A 17,576-nucleotide genomic window follows, 5' to 3' on the forward strand; every position below is an offset into this window, starting at 1 on the left:
GGATGGACAGTGCTCGCTTCGGCAGCACATATACTAGAAGCAGGATGGACAGCTCAAGCCCCCCAAGGAACATCACGGACCACCAGTGGCTCCCTGTGGGCCACAGAAGTCCTGGGAGTCCCGGCCCCGTGACACCCCCCCCCCCCCCCCCCCCCAGCCTCGCTTCTCGCCCTCGCTGTGCATCCTCGATGCTCTGGGAGCACCAGACTGAGAGTGGTGGCTTCCCACCCCGCCTCCTGTCATGCTGCCCCCAGGGCCAAGAACGCCTCTCGGCCTGGCTTGCTCCTACTCAGCTGTCAAGACCCGACACTTATGTTACCTCTTCCAGGAAGCTTCCCTTGACTGCTCCGTGAGGCCAGTGGGTTTGGCCTCTCCTCTGTGTGCCCAGCACATTCCACACAGCCCCAGGAGGGTCCAGTTTGGTGTCCGTCCCCCTCTCCGGGCTTGGAGCTCCCAGAGAGCGCGGGAAGAGCACCTCTCAACTATCTTAGCCTCCAAGAGCCGACCCAGGGTCTGGCCGCAGGAGGCCTCCGCGTGTTTCTGGAACCACGGGGAAGGTTAGGTGATGGGGCCACGGAGTGTAGGCAGGACCTCCAGACACACAGCACTCTGTAGGAAGCATGTGATGCGTGTGCGTGCGGTTACTAGAGCCCAAACCTGCGCTTGGTGCCGTGTGGTGGCAGGTCCCTGGGTCAGTGAAGAGTGTCGTTATTCCAAACCCCGGAACTCAGGGAGGTAACCATTGAGAGTTGCCGCCCTGTAGGCAAGTTAGGGCGAAGGGCTGAGCGACGCTTGGGCGGAAACACTCCAGGATTCGTGTAGTGCTTGTCTTGAAGCCTCAAGGCCACCCTTCATGAGTAAAGACTGCCCCCCCACCCTTCAAACTTAGGTGGTCAAGATGTCCACGGGGCACCTGGGTGGCTCAGTAGGTTAAGCATCCGACTCGACTTCAGCTCGGGTCATGATCGCACAGTTCGTGGGTTGGAGCCCCGCGTCCCTGGGCTGACAGTGCAGAGCCTGCTTGGGATTCTCTCTCTCTCTCTCTCTCTCTCTCTCTCTCTCTCCCTCTCTCTCTCTCTCTCTCTCTCTGTCTCTCTCTGCCCCCCCACCCCGCTCTCTCTCTCAAAAGAAATAAACATTAAAAAAAAAAAAGGTTCGAAACACCAGCATGCTGAGTAAGGGAACGGGGCCTGTGCTATCCTTCTCGTGTTTCTCACCCGGTCACGGCCAAGCCCACCCCAGGCACCACCTCCTCCCGGCAGCATGGGCTGATGTGCCCAGGCAGGGGGACTGGGCTCTGCACCCACAGCACCTCCCACCGTGCTCTCCTGTCGCTCTCTGGGGAGTCAGCCTCCCTAGAGGCAGACACTGCATGTTCCCCGCTCAGCGCATAGTAGGTGCTCAAGAAGCATGGCAGAGCGGGCAAGCCGGTTAACTGAGCGGTCCTGGTGCCCTCCACGCCCACGGGCCTCCCCAAGCCCGGCCAGCGGGGAGTGAAGTGACTGTGGCCAACATTAGATTCCTGCAGATCTCCACCATTTAACCATGGGAGCGGCCCGCATCTGAAGCGACAGTTCATACCTGCGTGAAACTGATCTGAGATGTAGTTTATGGCCAGGGTCTCTGAGGCCATAACACAGGGGCGGTCACAGTTCGAGCCAAAAGGTTCGTGGAAATCTCATGAGGCCCAACGCCATGGGTACCGCGGGCACTGATTTGTTCTGTGTCCGTGCTCGTTTTAGTAACATTGCAGCCTTCCCGTTAATTACGCACAGACTGAAAAACAAAACTCTCTACTCCATCGGGGAAGGACAGTTAGCAAACCCGCCTCTTGTATTTCAGTTTATTGGTGGGGGGGGGGGGTGGAGCTAACTACCTAGTAGTTTTAGGGCTGTTCTTATTTTAATTAATATTATTAATTATAAAGCGTGCCCACGAATGCAGTCAAATTTTAGGAATCCCACCTCACACACCAGGGGCCAGCGTAGAAGACCCCATTAAAAACAGGAAACGTGAGGGGCGCCTGGGTGGTTCAGTGGGTTAAGCATCTGACTTGATTTAGGCTCAGGTCACGATCTCACGGTTCATGGGTTCAAGCCCCGTGTCAGGCTCTGTACTGACAGCGTGGAACCTGCTTGGGAACCTCTCTCCCTCTCTCTCTGCCCCAGCCCTACTCTCTCTCCCTCAAAATAAACTTAAAAAAAAAAAAAAAAAAAGCCACCAGGAAACGTGAGATGTACCACCCAAAGTGGACTGTGTGGAATCACACCTCCACCACAGGCTGGGGGCCCTTTCTTGCCAGGGAGGGGTGAGGGTTTCAGGAAGCTGTTTCCCCGTGGAGCCTGTGTGTGAGCTGGGGTGGTCTTCTCAGCGTGGCCTCGGGTAAATACGTGATCACCCACTGTATGTCAGTGCCTGGTGGGGAACCCTCAAGTCCACGGCTACGTGGCAGCAAAAAGCTGCCGAGACCCCGTCAGTTTACCCACTGGCCAAGGATCAGGCCAGCTGCACGCAAAATTAAAAGGCGGCTCTAAAAGGCAACTCAAGGGGCGCCTGGGTGGCTCGGGCAGTTAAGCTTCCAACTTCGGCTCAGGTCATGATCTCGCGGTTCGTGAGTTCGAGCCCCGCGTCGGGCTCTGCGCTGACAGCTCAGAGCCCGGAGCCTGCTTCGGATTCTGTGTCACCCTCTGTCTGCCCCTCCCCTGCTCGTGCTCTGTCTCTCTCTCTCTCTCTCTCTCTCTCTCTCAAAAATAAACTTTAAAAAACATTGAAAAGTTTTTAAAAAGCAACTCCAGCCTAGTGCTGTCTATAGCTCCCCCTTGGCTCTGGGGAGGCTTCCATGAGTCCCTCCCCCCATCACAGCCCCCATTCCGGAGCCGTCACCTGAAGGACCCCTTCCCCACGCAGCCCCCGACTGCAGCGAGTAGCCTGCACAGCGAACCATGAACCCGGGGCCGGATGAGGAAGGCTTTTGTAGTGGCCCGAGAATACCTCAGGCATTAATAGGGCATTTTTGCACGGGCAGAAAATGCATTTTTCATTTTTCACTGACAGCTGGTTAAGGAGGAACGCCACGGGACGGCTGCTTGGGCCTTCCACAGACAGCAGGAGCTGCCTTTATCCCCGCTAAGAACGGGCTTTTAAGGGATACGTTAGGGGAAGGCCTGGCCCTTCTAGGTTCTGGGTGTACTCAGGGCACTTTCTTCTGTTGTTCGGGGGAAGAATGAGCTCGCCTTGTTATTTCTCTGGGACCCAAATTCTCAGTCACTTTGCCCAAGTCAGCCCGGGCCATCAGTGGGCTCCAGCTCTGGGTGTTCAGGGAGGACCGGGCTCCAGGCCCGCTCTGCCTCCAGCGCCCCTCACCCATGAATGGGGACAGTCCCGCCAGGTCACGGGGTTGTGGCCGGGGAGGAAACACCTGCCCCTGGGACTCACTGTAAGCCACTCCTTCAAGTGTGTGGAGACTCAGCTCAGACCACACCTCCTCCAGGAAGCCTTCCTGACCCCGGTGTCCAGTATCCGCAAAGCGCATGGCCTAAAGCGGGGAGGGGTTCGGCCAACACCTGTGAGTAGGTAGGGGTCCTTTCCCGGGTACGACAGGCAGCGGGGGGCTGCACAGTGGTTCACACTGGGCCCAGAGCCCCCGGATCCTGCTGCGCACAGCAGACAGGAGGCTTGCGTGCCTCTGGAAAACACTTCCTTCCCTTCCCGAGGACATCAAGGGTTTCTGCCTAAGACATTGCTTGAAAAGAGAACAGCACCACTAAAAACAAGTTTGCAAACCCCGCCCCCCACCTCCCCGGGCCCCAAGGTGTTTCTGATGCCGGGTCCCAGGTGCTTACTTAACTCAGCTCCCTCCTCTGCCCCAGGGAGACAGTCACACCCGTCCCTGAAGGTATTTGTGAGAACCGAGCCCGGGACGGACGCCGGGTGAACACGTGGCTTGCAGGCTGCTCACACCTGGGCTCAGGGCCAGCAGCGATCCATCCAGTGCGGGTGGACACGTCTGGAGCGGCCGTGCTGTGTCCGTGTCCAGGGCCAGCATGTGCCAGCATGGCTACCCTAAGAGGCCCAGAAGCCCCCGGGGTGCACAGGAGTTATTTGGGACAGAGGCAAGGTTAAGGAAGTCCAGGGAAGAGACCCTAAGCAGAGAAATAAGGCAGCAACGATCGGGTAGGTATAGAGACGAGAGGCCAACCCAAAACACAGCCCGGGTCCCGCCTCAGCGAGACCTTGCCATCCAGACTCCTCTGGCCTCAGTCCTCTACCCGGGAGAGGACGCTGGCACAGGCAAACTCCAGGACCCCGGCCAGATGGGCCTCCTGCAGTCACACCGAGGAGTGGAGGTGGCCGGGCCCACCCGGAAGCGGAACGCATTCCCCCGGGGGCCAGCCCTTCCCTCCTCCACGAAGCACCAGCCTGGATTCCAAAGACCAGGGCACGCGTGACCAAGTGCAGGGAGGGACAGCCGCTCTTGTCTTTGTGGCCTTATCCACATTCCATTCCCAGGGGCTCCGTTCTGTTCCCCGCTCTGCCCCGGGGCGCCGTGAGAAGGACAACAAGCCCTCTCGCCTCTCTGGGCCTCGGTTTCCCCCTCTACAAAGAGGAATCGAGAGAGATGGTCTCCAGGAGCCTCCGGGCTCCGACACGCCAAGATTTTCTGCCCCAGTGGATGGGAAGCCGAGAAACGGAGACTCCCAGGTTGATTCTGTCCGGAGGACAGATGCGGCTAGAAAAACGTGCTGGTGGGCACTGGATCGGGGCCCAGCCGCTGCCCAACCCCCTGGCTGGGGTCACCCAGGAGGGATTTAGCGGGGAACCGAAGGGGCCACCCCCCGAGAGCCCTCGCAGGCCACAGAGGCTTATCAGTGTCTTCAGTGTCAGATTTTCATGATGGGTTTGTGGGGCCGTCTGTCTCCCCGGCCGGAATGCAAAACATTCACCTGTGGACCCACACTGCCCGGCTTCGGGCCTGGCACAGACGGGGGCTCGGAGAAAAGAGCAGGAATGGAAAGAACGAACGAGTAAATCCGAAGGCTCCAGTCCTGCTCGTACGGTTCCAAGGCTGTGATTTACCCCGAGTGGAAGCCACGCCCACAGGGGTGGCAGGAGGGGGCCTCCCGGGCACCGCTGTTGCAGGTGAGGCACCACCACCCCACCCAAGCGGAGCAAACCCTGACCCTGCCTCCTCCTGCCTGCCCTCGGCCCCAGGCCCCGGGGGGTCCCTGAAGGGCCTGTTCATCTAACATGGGGGAAACTGAGGCCCAGGGTGTGCAGAAGGTTTCACGACGCCTCACAGCCAAGCTGCATACGCCCTCCCCTTGGAATCCCAGGGAGGACTAATGTACCATTAATTGTAATTAACTAATTATTCCTGCTGCGAACCAGCGGAGGAGGCGGCTGGGGGTGGGGAGCCCCTAAATGACTCAGTCATGTTTACAACATGCAAACCCATTTAAGAGCTTGTAAAGTCGCTATAAATGGCTCTTTGGCAACAGGGGAATAACAATTCCCTGTCTCCAGCTGCCAGTTTAACAACGGTCGGCGGCGCCGGGGGTGCGGGGAACAGGGTTCTAAGATCCAACAGCGCCACCTAGAGACCTCCTTCCGGAACGCTCTGCTCCAGGGCCGACCACTCTGCCGCTTCTCCCGGTGGACGGACACCTCACAGAATCCAGGGCCTAGGAGACCACGAAGCCCAGTCCCTCCTGCCCCCGTTCGCCGTGGAGAAACTGAGGCCTACGTGAGCAAAGGGCCCGGACTCCGGGGGCTCAGCTGCTCGGAAAACCCTGGGTCTACATCTAAGTCCAGAATGGTAGATGGGATTGTTTTCACTCCCCGAGAACTTAAGGTCTATAAAAACGTGACCGTTCAGGAGAGGTTTATGAACCACTTACCCAGACTCACCTGCTTCCCCGCCTGGGCCTCTGATGGAGCCCTTCCCCTCCCTCTCTGCCCCAGCGGAAGGGCTCCAGCCCTGCTCTGCGCCCCCATGGCGGGGCGGTGCCCGGGACCTCCCAGGAGGGACAATATCTGGACACACCACAAGGCCAGCCGTCTGGGGCCGAGACCAGAGCTCAGGCTCTGACTCCTTACTTGCTTTCCTTCCGTTGCACCACCAGAATAAAAATCCTAACAGGTCCCACTGACCTGGGGATTGGGTCCTGAGACAAACACCTTGCCCGTGAGGTATGGCCAGAAGCTCCTGGCCGTGAGACACAGAGACCCAGTTAACGCACCCATTCACGGGTGGGAGACTGGCCCAGCCGGGAGCGGACCCCACTCCAAGCCCGCGGTTGCCCTGGGGGTCCCCAGCTGGCCCTGCAGGACAAGGAAGGCTCTAGGAGGGGGGCTCAGACGGCAGCTGGGCGGTCCAGAGAGGTCGTCCCAGCAGACCGGCACAGCGGGCCTCTGCCAGGCCGCTGGCCGGGAGGACATGGAGGCGTCTGGACAGACCTGAACGCCTCCGGCAACTCACCCACAGTCATGCCGTCCATGTAGCGCTTGATGATATCGAAGGAGTCTCGGAGGTTCCCTTCTGTGATGTCGAAGATGATGTCGGCGTGGTTGGCGGGATACATGGGCATGATGGCCCGGAGAAAGATGATCTCTGTGAGAAGGAAGCACAGCATGGAGAGCCCAGAGATGCACCCCTGGGTCACGGGCACCCGGTGCCCGGGAGCCCTGCACGGAGAAGGCGGAGGGGTCCCGAGGGCTCACAGGTCACAGCCTGTCCCCCTTGTTATCAGCGGGGAAACTGAGGCCTGGAGAAACCTTGGATCTTCTCTGAGGTCATAGAATAATCAGCAGTGCCAGAGCTGAGGAGCAATTAGTAACTAGTCATAAATCTTCCCGAAGCTGGGAGAAGGGGAAGGGAGGTGGATGGGAGGCAAAGGGAGGGGGGTCAACAAGGGCCAGACAGTGGGTGGTCTCTTGCCCACGGTGATGTGGGTCAGCAAAGCTGCCTCTCCGGGAGCGCCGGGCAGATCGGTGGCTGTGTCTACCTCCGCGGCCTTCTGATACGAAGTGGGGCAGACTACCCCGGGCTGGGGGCGCGAGGCCCCGATTCTACCCTGGCTCTGGATGATCTGGAGGCGTCCTCCCTCTGGGCCTCGGTTTCCTAGCCTTTGGAGTGAAGGAGGCTGACTGGTGGTGCCCACTAAGGGTCCTTTCAGCGTTAAAGGTCAAGGTCTGGATCTGTTGGGCCCGTGACGCCAACAGGCGTCTCCAGCCACGCTCCACTCCCTGCAGAATCAACTCAGAGACGGGCGCTGCCCGAGAGGCCACAAAACCGGCCGTTAGCGGTTTGGGAAGGATTTGTATGTGGTCGGCTGGAACGTGTCATTTTGCACGCGGCAGACCCCAGTCGGCGATTTTCTCCGAGTCCGTGCCTCCCTGCGGAGATCCTGTGCCGCCCCTTTGCCAGAGGAACGAGCTCCGTCAGGCGACCACGTCCCTGGGGAGCCTCTCCTGCCCTCGCCACCCCTCTCTCCCCCCTTCCCCCCTTTTATGTTCTGGCACGTGCTCTCGCGGGACCCCGTCGCAGGGTAAACGCGGGGTGTGGTCACGCTGGCTCAGCTATACATCTGCCCTCAGAGGCTCACAGTGTTCTTCCTATCACTGTGCCCCAGAGCCCGGCCTTGAGCCTGGCACCCGGGAGGCCCGGTCAACGTTTACTGCGGGAATCAATCACGGTGGAGCTCCTCCCAAGGCCAGAGACGAAACCCCTCCCCTCTCGGAGGAAGCGGGGGCAGGAGATCACAGCAGCCCCGCGTGGGGGATGTACACCCAGCAGCAAAAGGCGTGCAGAACAGCACCCACACACAGCCTCCCACCAGGTGCCGGCAGCAGGGGTGGGGGTTGGAACACTGTTCTACTCCCGGGCTCCCTGGATCCGATCCAGCCCCTCTGTGGTCAGCAGCGGGTGCAGCCCCGTAATGGCTTCCAAAAGCCTTGGACCAGAAGCCCCAACGCTACCCACGTTAAGGCTTATCCTTTCCAGCCTGTCTCTTGCCAAGCCTCTACCCCTCCCAGCCAGGAAACCTGGGCTTAGTTCCTCAAATGCCCGCTGTCCCCCAGACTTACCTCCAGACCTTTCCAGAGGAGTTCTGCTCCGCTTGGCACCCCCCTCTGTCCCTGCTCCCCACTTTCACTACGAACCTCCCACTTAGACCCCAGTGGGGAAGTCACTTCCTCCCAGAGGCCCTCCCTGACTCCCAGTGCTCGGCAGAGAGCCAACACCCAAAAAGATATTTGCCGGACAGCTGCGACCCAGAAGCGCGCCCTCCTGAGCCGAGAGCCCGGAATGGGCCGGCACGGTGCTGTGCGCTCGGGGGACACAGAGGAGATGCGGAGGCAAATCTACATCTTACCAAGGAGAAGCTCCTTGGGGCCAAGCTCTCGGCTCAAGCATTGGGAGGCCCCTGAGGGGGCTGCCTCGCAGGGACGTCTCTCTTGCGGGGACCTGCCTTGGGGCCCCCACGCCGATTCCAGCCATGGGAGTCGCCACTCACCTTCAGGGCGGGTGAACTCTCGGAAGGTGGGCAGCGAGACGACAGTATGGGAGATGGTGTGCACAGGATCCAACACGCAGGTGACGTCGTTGGGACGGCAGGACTTGATGCAGCGGACGGTGTCTGTCTTCTCTTGGCGGAGCCTGGGGGGAACCACAGCACAAGAGGCGGATGGGAATGTCGCAACCGCCACTCCCACAGAGACCCAGGATCCAGGAGGACCAGCAGGTGGCCAGGTGGGGAGCGCCCGTCCAGAGGCGGCTCCCGCGGAGAACCGCAGTGGCCTCCGCGGCCCGGCTGCTCGGCGGGGATGCCTCGTGGCCCTTCCTGCGACCTGGACCGGGACCCACACTCCCGTTTTCACCGGCCCTGGCTGCGGGTGAGCGAAGCTGGGCTATTTGCCAATTCCGTTTCTACAACTGCAGACACATTTGTTCATCCGCTCACTCAACAGGTGTGCTTTCAGGGCCTGCTGGGTGCCGGGCACCAAGGATGCCGAAGCAAACGTGGGAGACACGGTCCCGCCTTCCCGGAGCCCTGGGTCAGGTGGGTCGCAGGGGTGGTAAGTGAGAGAACGTGCACGCGGTGCCCAGCTCGGCGCCCAGCACAGAGAAGTCAAACCCACGGTGTCCTGCGACAGATCGGGAGTAGACGGAAGAGGCGGGGGCTTGTCTCAGGTGCGAGTTTAAAATATGTGGGCTAGAAACATTTTAAATCCTCTTTATTGTAAAATAAAACATAAATGCAACACCTACCCGGAACAAAGATGTAGTTTAATAAGTTTTCAGGACCATGAACTAGCTCTCTCTCATCATCCAGAGGTTACCTGTTGATTTTTTTCAAGTATCGGTACGAACTCATGGCTGTGAACTGTTTGATGGGTTTCAACCCACTGCAATGATTATCCTTTGCTGGAGCTCAAGTTTTCCCATCTTTGTCCAGAGGGAAGATCAGAGTGGCTCCTGTGTCCTTTCGACTTGGCCCCAGTAATGTCCAGTAGCTCTCTTGCTGTCTGGTATGACGGGGCGGTCCAGCCTTATTTTGTACTTCCACTGCCCCAGCTACATCTCCGAGAAGTCTTTGTTTTGTTTCGGTTTTGGTTTTTTAGCGGTAAACGGTATTTCAAGACCACAATCTAGATACCAGATACGTTTGGTGCTACTGGGTTGGCCATTTCTCCCAGGCCTCTTCAGTGGACATTTTTAAAGGTAAAATATATCATGAGTTCCTACTGATATTTCTGATTCAAAACGAGAACCACACAGACTTTTAATCTCTTCTGTATTCCAGAGGACTCTCTTTTCTTCCGTATCAGAATCCTGGTTCTTAAGAACACAGGAGATGATAGAATATCCCATAATTATTTATTTAGTTATTCTATATTCTGACACAGTAGTCTCAGAAGAGCAAGACTAAAATTACCACCACCACCACGAACACAATTACTTAAAATAATATATATATTTTTGGATACATCCTCTCTATTCTCCCTGCAGGTTTTATAGACGTGCTATATCCACGTTGTTTGGACAGACAGCAATTCATATTTGTCTACACTGTTTGGACATATAGCAATTCATTCTATATGCTGTCCTTACAATACTCACTTAGTTGTGGTTGGCTAAGCAACTATGCTTAATGCTTGTAGGCTGATACTTTTGCATGTTGATAGTGGCTTGTGTCCTTTGTACACATGAGTCTGTTTCATTGGGCATATAATCCTTGGCTTATGTTTTCTTGAGGATCCTAAGTATTCATCGTCTCCCAGCATAAGTGTTGCTGTGAAAAAGTCTGATGACAACATACTTTTTCCCCTTATAAGTCATTGCTGTTTTTGCCTAGATGCCCACTGTTTGTCTTCTCTTTCCTTTCATTTTTTTTAATGTTTGTTTATTTTTGAGAGACAGAGAGAGACAGAGCACAAGTGGAGAAGGAGCAGAGAGAGAGGGAGACACAGAATCCGAAGCAGGCTGAGCTGTCAGCACAGAGCCTGATGTGGGGCTCAAGCCCATGGACTGCGAGATCATGACCTGAGCCAAAGTCGGTGCTTAACTGACTGAGCCACCCAGGTGCCCCTGTCTTTTCTTTCCTTTAAAGTTCGATAATTTGAGGCCCCTAGGTGGCTTACTAAGTTGAGCATCCGACTCTTGATATCTGCTCAGGTCATGATCCCAGGGCTGTGAGGTCGAGCCTCACGTGGGGCTTCACTCTGAGCGTGGAGCCTGCTTAAGGTTCTCGCTTTCCCTCTGCCCCCTTCCCTGCTCACACTCTCTCTAAAATTAAAAAAAAAATAACAAAGTCCGATAATTTTGCTAGACTATGTCTTGATATTTGCTGCTCTGAGCAGATATGTTCAGGCATGCTGCGTTCTTTCAATGTGGATTTTCAAATCTTTTTTTTTTTTAAGTTTCTGGAAACTTGCTGGAGTTACCATTTTTAATACTTATTTCTTTCCTTTGTTTTGGGTTAGTGCTTCAGAGATTTCTATTATCTGTATGGTGGGTCTCTGTGTGTGTCTTCTACGTCCGTCACTTTCTCTTTGAGCCTTTTCATCTCTTCTACTTCTTTTTTGACTTATAAAATTTGTCTTCTTTTTGGTCACTCTTTCTCTGAAATGTTTCTGAAATTGTTTTTTGCTTTAGTTTTAAATTATTTCCTGGGTTCTGTCACTTCATGTCTCAGTTTTTCTTAATTCTGACCCACAGTTTTCTTACATTTTTGATCATTTTCTTAGTGCTCTTACTCTGTTTTGATATAGGTTACAGTTTTGATCTAGACTGTGAACATCTGTTACTGATGTATTTTCAATATCTGGAGGGATGCCATTCTGTTCCTTATTATCTCCTTTCTTACAGTAATTTTTGTAGGAGACTCAACCTTGCTACTTTTTGGTTGATCATTTTCAAGTGGAATTAGTTTTCCTGAAATTTTAGAAAAAGGCACATTCACAGTTTTTCTGACTTCACAGAACTCCCTTATCTGTCATTTGGGGCAGCTGACCTTCTGACATTCCTCTACATTTACCTGGACCTTCTTTACCCAGTCTGTTGTCTCTTTCCTACTCAACGCTGCATTTCCCACCCAGCAATTTCTCCATAGTGTGAGATCCTGACATTAAGGGAAGCCCTGCTGGCTCAGTTTCTGGGGTTCCTAGGGGCTAGATGGCTCCGTTCCCTCAATGCTTCCATGAGCTCCTTGCACGCACTGGAATGGACTGAGTAAATGTCTCCCAGTCTCAGCCGCTGCTCCATAATTTGTCCTCTGTATTTTCTAGGGAATATCTGTTGACTATTCTGGAGTCTCCCACTGCTTTCTTCTGCACAGGTGCCGATACCATGCTGACGGACATACGCTGTATTTGGGGGTTCTTAGGGATATCCTGTCACCTCATTTAGTTGTGCATGTTTTCTGTAGATTTAAATTTTTTTGTCTAGTTGTTTGTTTTGGGTTGGAATCCAGAGAGCTTCATCTTTCTAGATTCTCTGTGCTAGAGGGTTTGCACACATTATCTCACTTAGTCTTTTGGTTTTTTTATTTTTGGTCAGTACATCATGGACTCTATTTACTTAATGAAAACAGTGATGCTATGTGAGGATAAGGTTACTACCAAATGACCATGTAATATAATAAAATTTTAAGTTTCTCTACCCAAAATCACATAGCTGAAATGGCTTTTTTTTTTAATTGTCAAGTTAGCTAACATACAGTGTAGTCTTGGCTTCAGAAATAGATACCCGTGATTCATCACTTCTACAACACCCAGTGCTCATCGCAACCAGTGCCCTCAATGCCCATCACCCATCTTCCCCAGGGCCCAAACTTCCACCCCCATCAACCTTCAGTTTTTTCTGTGTATTTAAGAGTCTCTTGTGGTTTGCCTCCCTCTCTGTTTGTACCTTATTTTTCCTTCCCTTCCCCTAGGGTCTCCTGTTAAGTTTCTCAAATTCTACACATGAGTGAAATCATTTGACATCTGTCTTTTTCTGACTTATTTCACTTAGCATCGTACCCTCCAGTTCCATCCACGTTGTTGAAAATGCCCAGATTTCATTCCTTTTCGTCACTATATCTCACTGAGTCTTTACAGCTCTTCCCTCTACACTACACTGCTTCCTTTATACTTGGAAATCATAGAATGGGGCTTGTATCCAGTGATTTCAGAGATGAGGCCGGAGTAACAATCCAACCGGCACTGACTGATCCCAGCAATCCTATCTGCTTCACAGCATTCAAGACAGCAGGGGACAGGGTTTCGGAGGACAGCAGGCAGAGCCAGACTGCCTGGGTGTGAATCCCAGCTCCACCTGAGACCAGCTGTGGGACTCTGGGCAAGTTACTTATCTGCTCTATGCCTCCATGTCTCCAATGTGAAATGGGGATCATAACCGTATTTTCTTCACAAGGCTGTTGTGAGAGTTCAATTTAATGCTTGGAGCAGTACCTGGCCCTCAGCAAGCAGTACATGTGTTAGCTATCATAGTCATGATTATTATCATTACAATAATGATAGCCATGATTATTATCACTTGCCCTGGGGAGCTTGGGTTAGGACAGTGATGGAGTCAGAAGTGCAGAGTCCTAGGAGTCCGAGGTGATGGCAGTGACCTTAGACACATCCAAACCCTCTGAACCTTCATTCCCCATTGAACTCAAGATCCAAACGGACACTCACATTCCCTCCGATGAATGAAAAAACCAACACTTATCGACTGCCGACTATATATACCAGATAGGGCCTCATCTGCAATTACATGTAATTTTCAACATAACCCATGACGGGGGCCTTGAAGCTCTGAAAGGCAAATGACTTCTCCAAGGTCACAGAACTAGTAAGTGGCCAGGAGGACATTCAAACTCTTGGTTATTATTTTTGTTCTGCACTGTATGATCTCAGCAGCACGATGTAGGACTATGACCGTATAGCCCCAAGGAACTGCAGGGCAGAGAGAAGCCTCCAGGTAGTGCAGATATCAGCCCCACATAGGCACTCAGGCGCACACACAGAGACAGCAGAGGCGTCCTGAAATGGAATGGGCCACCTTAAGATGTAGGGACTTCTACAAACAAGAGAGAGCGCAAGCTAAGCTGGATGGTCAGTTGGTGGGAATGTCGTACAGGGGACTCTGGCAAACTCTGTAAGGTCACTGCATGGCCTCTAAAGCCCCTGAGCATTTCCCCCCAACTCAACACTCCTGGACATGAAGGAAAAGGGCTTCTTCCAACCTGGATAATCTGGAGCATGGGGAAGGAATACTTGAATACGATAACCGGATCCCTGCTGTGCCTTGCTAACTTCACAGAAGAGGGGATATTTGAACTTAGTCTTGAAAATACCATCCATCGATCATCCATCCATCCATCCATCCATCCATCCATCCATCCATCATCTATCCATCCATCTATCTACCCATCCATCCATTCATCCACCTTCCCATCATCCATTCATCATCCATCCATCCATCATCCATCCATCTACCCATCCATCCATTCATCCACCTTCCCATCATCCATTCATCATCCATCCATTCATCCATCTGTCCATCCATCTATTTATTCAGTTGTTTACTGAACTCTTTCTATAGGCCAAACACTGCAGGTGTCGAGAATACAGACATAATCCGTGTCCTCCGAAAGGTCCCAGTGCAGTAGGGATAATAAAAAGTAATAATCACAAGATAACAGGGAAAATGTGCAGATGTTCAGGGCTACTGGAGCTCAGGTTAAGGAAAGGCTTCACTGAGGAGATGACTTTTGAGTTGAGCCTTCAAGAAACATAGCAGTTTGTAGGAGGGTGGCAGGGCACACGCTAAAGCCAAGAGAAGGCACATTCAGGGGAGGACAAGCACCCCTGCAGGACTAGAACGAGGGGATGAGCTAGGATAGAGTTGAAAGGGGGGACAGAGGCTAGATCGAGCATGGCCTTGGATACCATCCCAAGAGAGCTGGACTTGACCCGCTGGTAAATGAATCACAGAAGGTCCTAACGAGACCAGGCTGGTCCTTCAGAGGGGTCCTCTGGCTGCAGCTTGGAGAATGCTCTAGAAGATGGGAGACTGGGAGCCGGTACAGACCAGACATGCCCAGAGAGAGGTATGGGAGACAGCGTGGAAGGCTTGAGGTGACTGGCTTCCACGGTAGTTCAACTGCCACTCTGTCAACAGGCACAAGGCATCTGTCTTCCCTGCCAGACAGCAAGGCCAGCACACCCTCCCCCCACCAACTTACACGGAACTATAGGAAGGATCTTAGGACCCCGCAATATCCTGGTTCCCCTGTGATGTTCTGCCTTCCCCTCGGGTTTCTGCTTGGAAACAGCATCGGCAGTCACAGTAATGCTAGAGACATAAGCCAGTGTTGGTAGAAAGTTATCCGTTCCCTCAACGGGCATGGACAGAGCATCTCCTGTGTGTTAGGCACCTCGCCAGGAGCTAGGGACACATCGCTGAAGGGGACAGAGCTGGTCTCTGCCGGCCCAGAGCCCTCCGGGTGGTGAAGACAGACACAGGAAACACGAAACACGGATAAATGGGAAATGCAAACCGTGATAAGCATAACCAAGGAAGCGCGAGGTAGCAGAAAGACTGAAAGAGGAGCTGAGCCAAGAGGAAGGCCAGACTGAGAAAGGAGCACTTCAGCTGAGCTTCAGCCAACATTGGAGCCAAGGGTGCAAAGCGTGTGCAAAGGGCCTGAGGCAGCAAAGAACTCAGCGGTGTGGCTCAAGGGAAGGGAGCAAGGGAGGAACAATTTGTAGTCGGGCTGGGGACATGTGCAAGGACAAAATCATACCGGGCCTCGAAGGGCACTCTGGGGACTGGTGACCATGGTTTGGCCGGAATCATGGTGGAGGAAATGAAGAGGCCCATCCTGAAGGTGTTGTGAGAATGGAATAGTTGGAGTTATGGAGTCAGCAAGCTAGGGTTCAAACACCAGCTGTGCGAGCCTGGGCAAATCACTTGCTGTCTCTGGGTCTCCATGGGGATGAGACACCTGCCTTGCGGCACTGAGGTGATGCACACGGAGGACCCGAAGCACAACGAGTGGCACATCTATCGTCTTATCCTCTGCCTCCTCCTCCTGGCAGGGGGGCAGGATCCCCAGCCGAGGCAACTAACCGTATTCAGGCAAGAGCGGCAGCCAAGATTCTGCAACTGTGTTCTGGGTCTTTCTCCCACCGGTTCAGGCTTGTCGTCAAGACAAACAGAACGAGAGGCTCAGGATCGAGTTTTCTGGACTCCGTTAAAGGGTCAGCTCCACGCAATACAGCCAGGACACCAAGCGCAGCCAGAGACTTGGTCCCGCGGCCCGGCTCTGCTACAAATAGGCCACAAAACCCTGGCCGAGCCTTGCCCCTTCTCTGGGCCTCAGTCTCCACATCTATAGAACGAGAGGGGAAGGAGCCCGATACCCTCTTTTCAATGACGGCCTCAGCCTTCGGGCTCAACACAAGATGGAGGAGAGCTCACTCATCTGAGGTGATACACGCGCGCCTCCTTAACCCCGTCCCCGGGCTCCCTGGCGGTGTAGACGGTGACCTCCGTCAACAGGGACTCCCAGATGCATACGAGCATGTGAAAACCACTCCTCCGTCACCGCGTGGGAGCACCAGGCAGTGGCAGGTGCCTGGTTCGCCCCAGGGTGATGAACAGCACGGCCTCCCACCCGGGCGAAAAAATAAAACCAAGGCGCGTGAGGCATGCTGGGTAGGATCGCCTGCTGAAACTTTATTAAGATCCCGGAGGGGAGGGCGAGGAAAGCAACAAGAGGGAGCCCCCGGCGGCCCAAAGCAAGTGCTCAGAGCTCTGCGGACACAAAGATGAAAAGCTTGGCCACAAAGGAGCTGACGGTGCCATGGCGATAGAGGTCCATCTTGACGGTCAGGAGCAAGTCCCTGGGCTCAGGGACGGGCTTGGTGAGGGCCACCACCCCGCTGTGGTGGCTCACCTTCCGGGTGCTGAAAAAGCCCTCCTCGTTGCCGCTGGTGATAGCCAGCTGCATGCTGTCCCCGGGGACGGCATTGGAGGGGCCCATGCGGAAAACCACCGCGGGCACTTGGATGTTGGTGGGGAAAGAGAGGTGGTAGTAGGTTATTCTCAGAGGCAGCTTGGGGCACTCCTGATTCTCATGGCAAGGCAAGCGCTCGCAGCGGCTGCAAGAAAAGTGGACAGAGAGACAAGAAAAGGATTAGAGCAAATTCAGCAAGCGGAGGCACAACAGAGCGCGAGGGAAAGCGGGGGCTCGCCGGGCAGGGACTCCCGCCACCCCTCTGGCCGATTCGGCTAAAGGAAGAGCACCCCTCACTCACCTGCGGGAGGTGCCGTGGACCTCCGGGCCGCTGACTCAGGCACTAGCCTCTTCCAACACCCTCAGGGGGCGCTGGGTGGCCGGGGTCTAGGGCCGTGCCGGGAGTGAGGTGTGTCCCCTCTCGCCGGCAGAGCACCCCCCGCCGGGCCACACTCCCCGGGCGCACCCTGCCCTCTGAGTGTCGTCCGGGCGCCCGGTCCCTCACCCAGGCCGTGGTCACGGCTACACGGGGCTCTTGGCGGGGCACGGAGATGACCCCGGAGGCGGTCATCTCCACCGCTAGCGGTCACGGCCGCTGCCATCTATCAAGAGCTTGGCCGCTCGTCACCAAGCGTTCTCTAGCGCGAGCACCGTAACTGCACCGTGAGAGTGGCCCGAGTGCCATTCTTCAGATGCAGAAACTGAGCCTGGAAGAGTCGGGAGGCCTTCCCAAGGTCACAGAGTGAGGGAGCCAGATTTGTGCTCAGGCAGTGAGGTCTGATCCCCACCCGCCTCGCTGGGTCTTGTGCTCCAGGCCCAGTTTCCTGTGTGTCCACAGGGACAGCCAGGGCCTGGAATGGAGATGGGGATGGGTTCTAACTTCCTGTAACAGGATGACGATAGCCCCTAATTTCCTGTGACAGCATGGAAAGAGGTTCTAAGTTCCTGTGACAGAACGGGGAGAGCGCCCCACTTCCTATGACAGAATGGTGATAGTTCCTAACTTCCTGTGGCAGGATGGAAAGAGGTTCTAACTTCCTATGACATTCTCTGACTTCCTGT

At 54.7% G+C, this 17,576-nt stretch overlaps 1 protein-coding gene and 1 long non-coding RNA gene across 3 annotated transcripts in view; one reads left to right on the forward strand and one right to left on the reverse strand.

Moving 5' to 3' along the window:
* The window catches only part of FBLN1 (fibulin 1), an 83,638-nt gene that overhangs the window by 15,786 nt on the left and 50,276 nt on the right, over window positions 1–17,576 (reverse strand). Inside the window, exons 15-16 of one of the 2 annotated variants that reach the window (XM_040490561.1) lie at window positions 8,514–8,656; window positions 6,479–6,610 (exon numbers count right to left, since the gene is read on the reverse strand). In XM_040490561.1, the coding sequence (XP_040346495.1) occupies window positions 6,479–6,610; window positions 8,514–8,656 (275 nt within the window). Of the gene's footprint in view, window positions 1–6,478; window positions 6,611–8,513; window positions 8,657–16,210; window positions 16,660–17,576 lie in introns of those variants that run through there. The other variant, XM_040490562.1, reaches the window with a different exon arrangement.
* LOC121040180 (uncharacterized) overlaps window positions 17,463–17,576 on the forward strand; it is a 580-nt gene continuing 466 nt past the window's right edge. Inside the window, exon 1 of the long non-coding RNA XR_005795168.1 lies at window positions 17,463–17,576. This exon is cut by the window's right edge and continues 73 nt beyond it. This is a non-coding gene — a long non-coding RNA (uncharacterized LOC121040180).

The sequence above is a fragment of the Herpailurus yagouaroundi genome, unplaced genomic scaffold (assembly GCF_014898765.1).
Source record: "Herpailurus yagouaroundi ecotype Mexico unplaced genomic scaffold, PumYag 182, whole genome shotgun sequence".
Classification (NCBI taxonomy): Eukaryota; Metazoa; Chordata; class Mammalia; order Carnivora; family Felidae; genus Herpailurus; species Herpailurus yagouaroundi.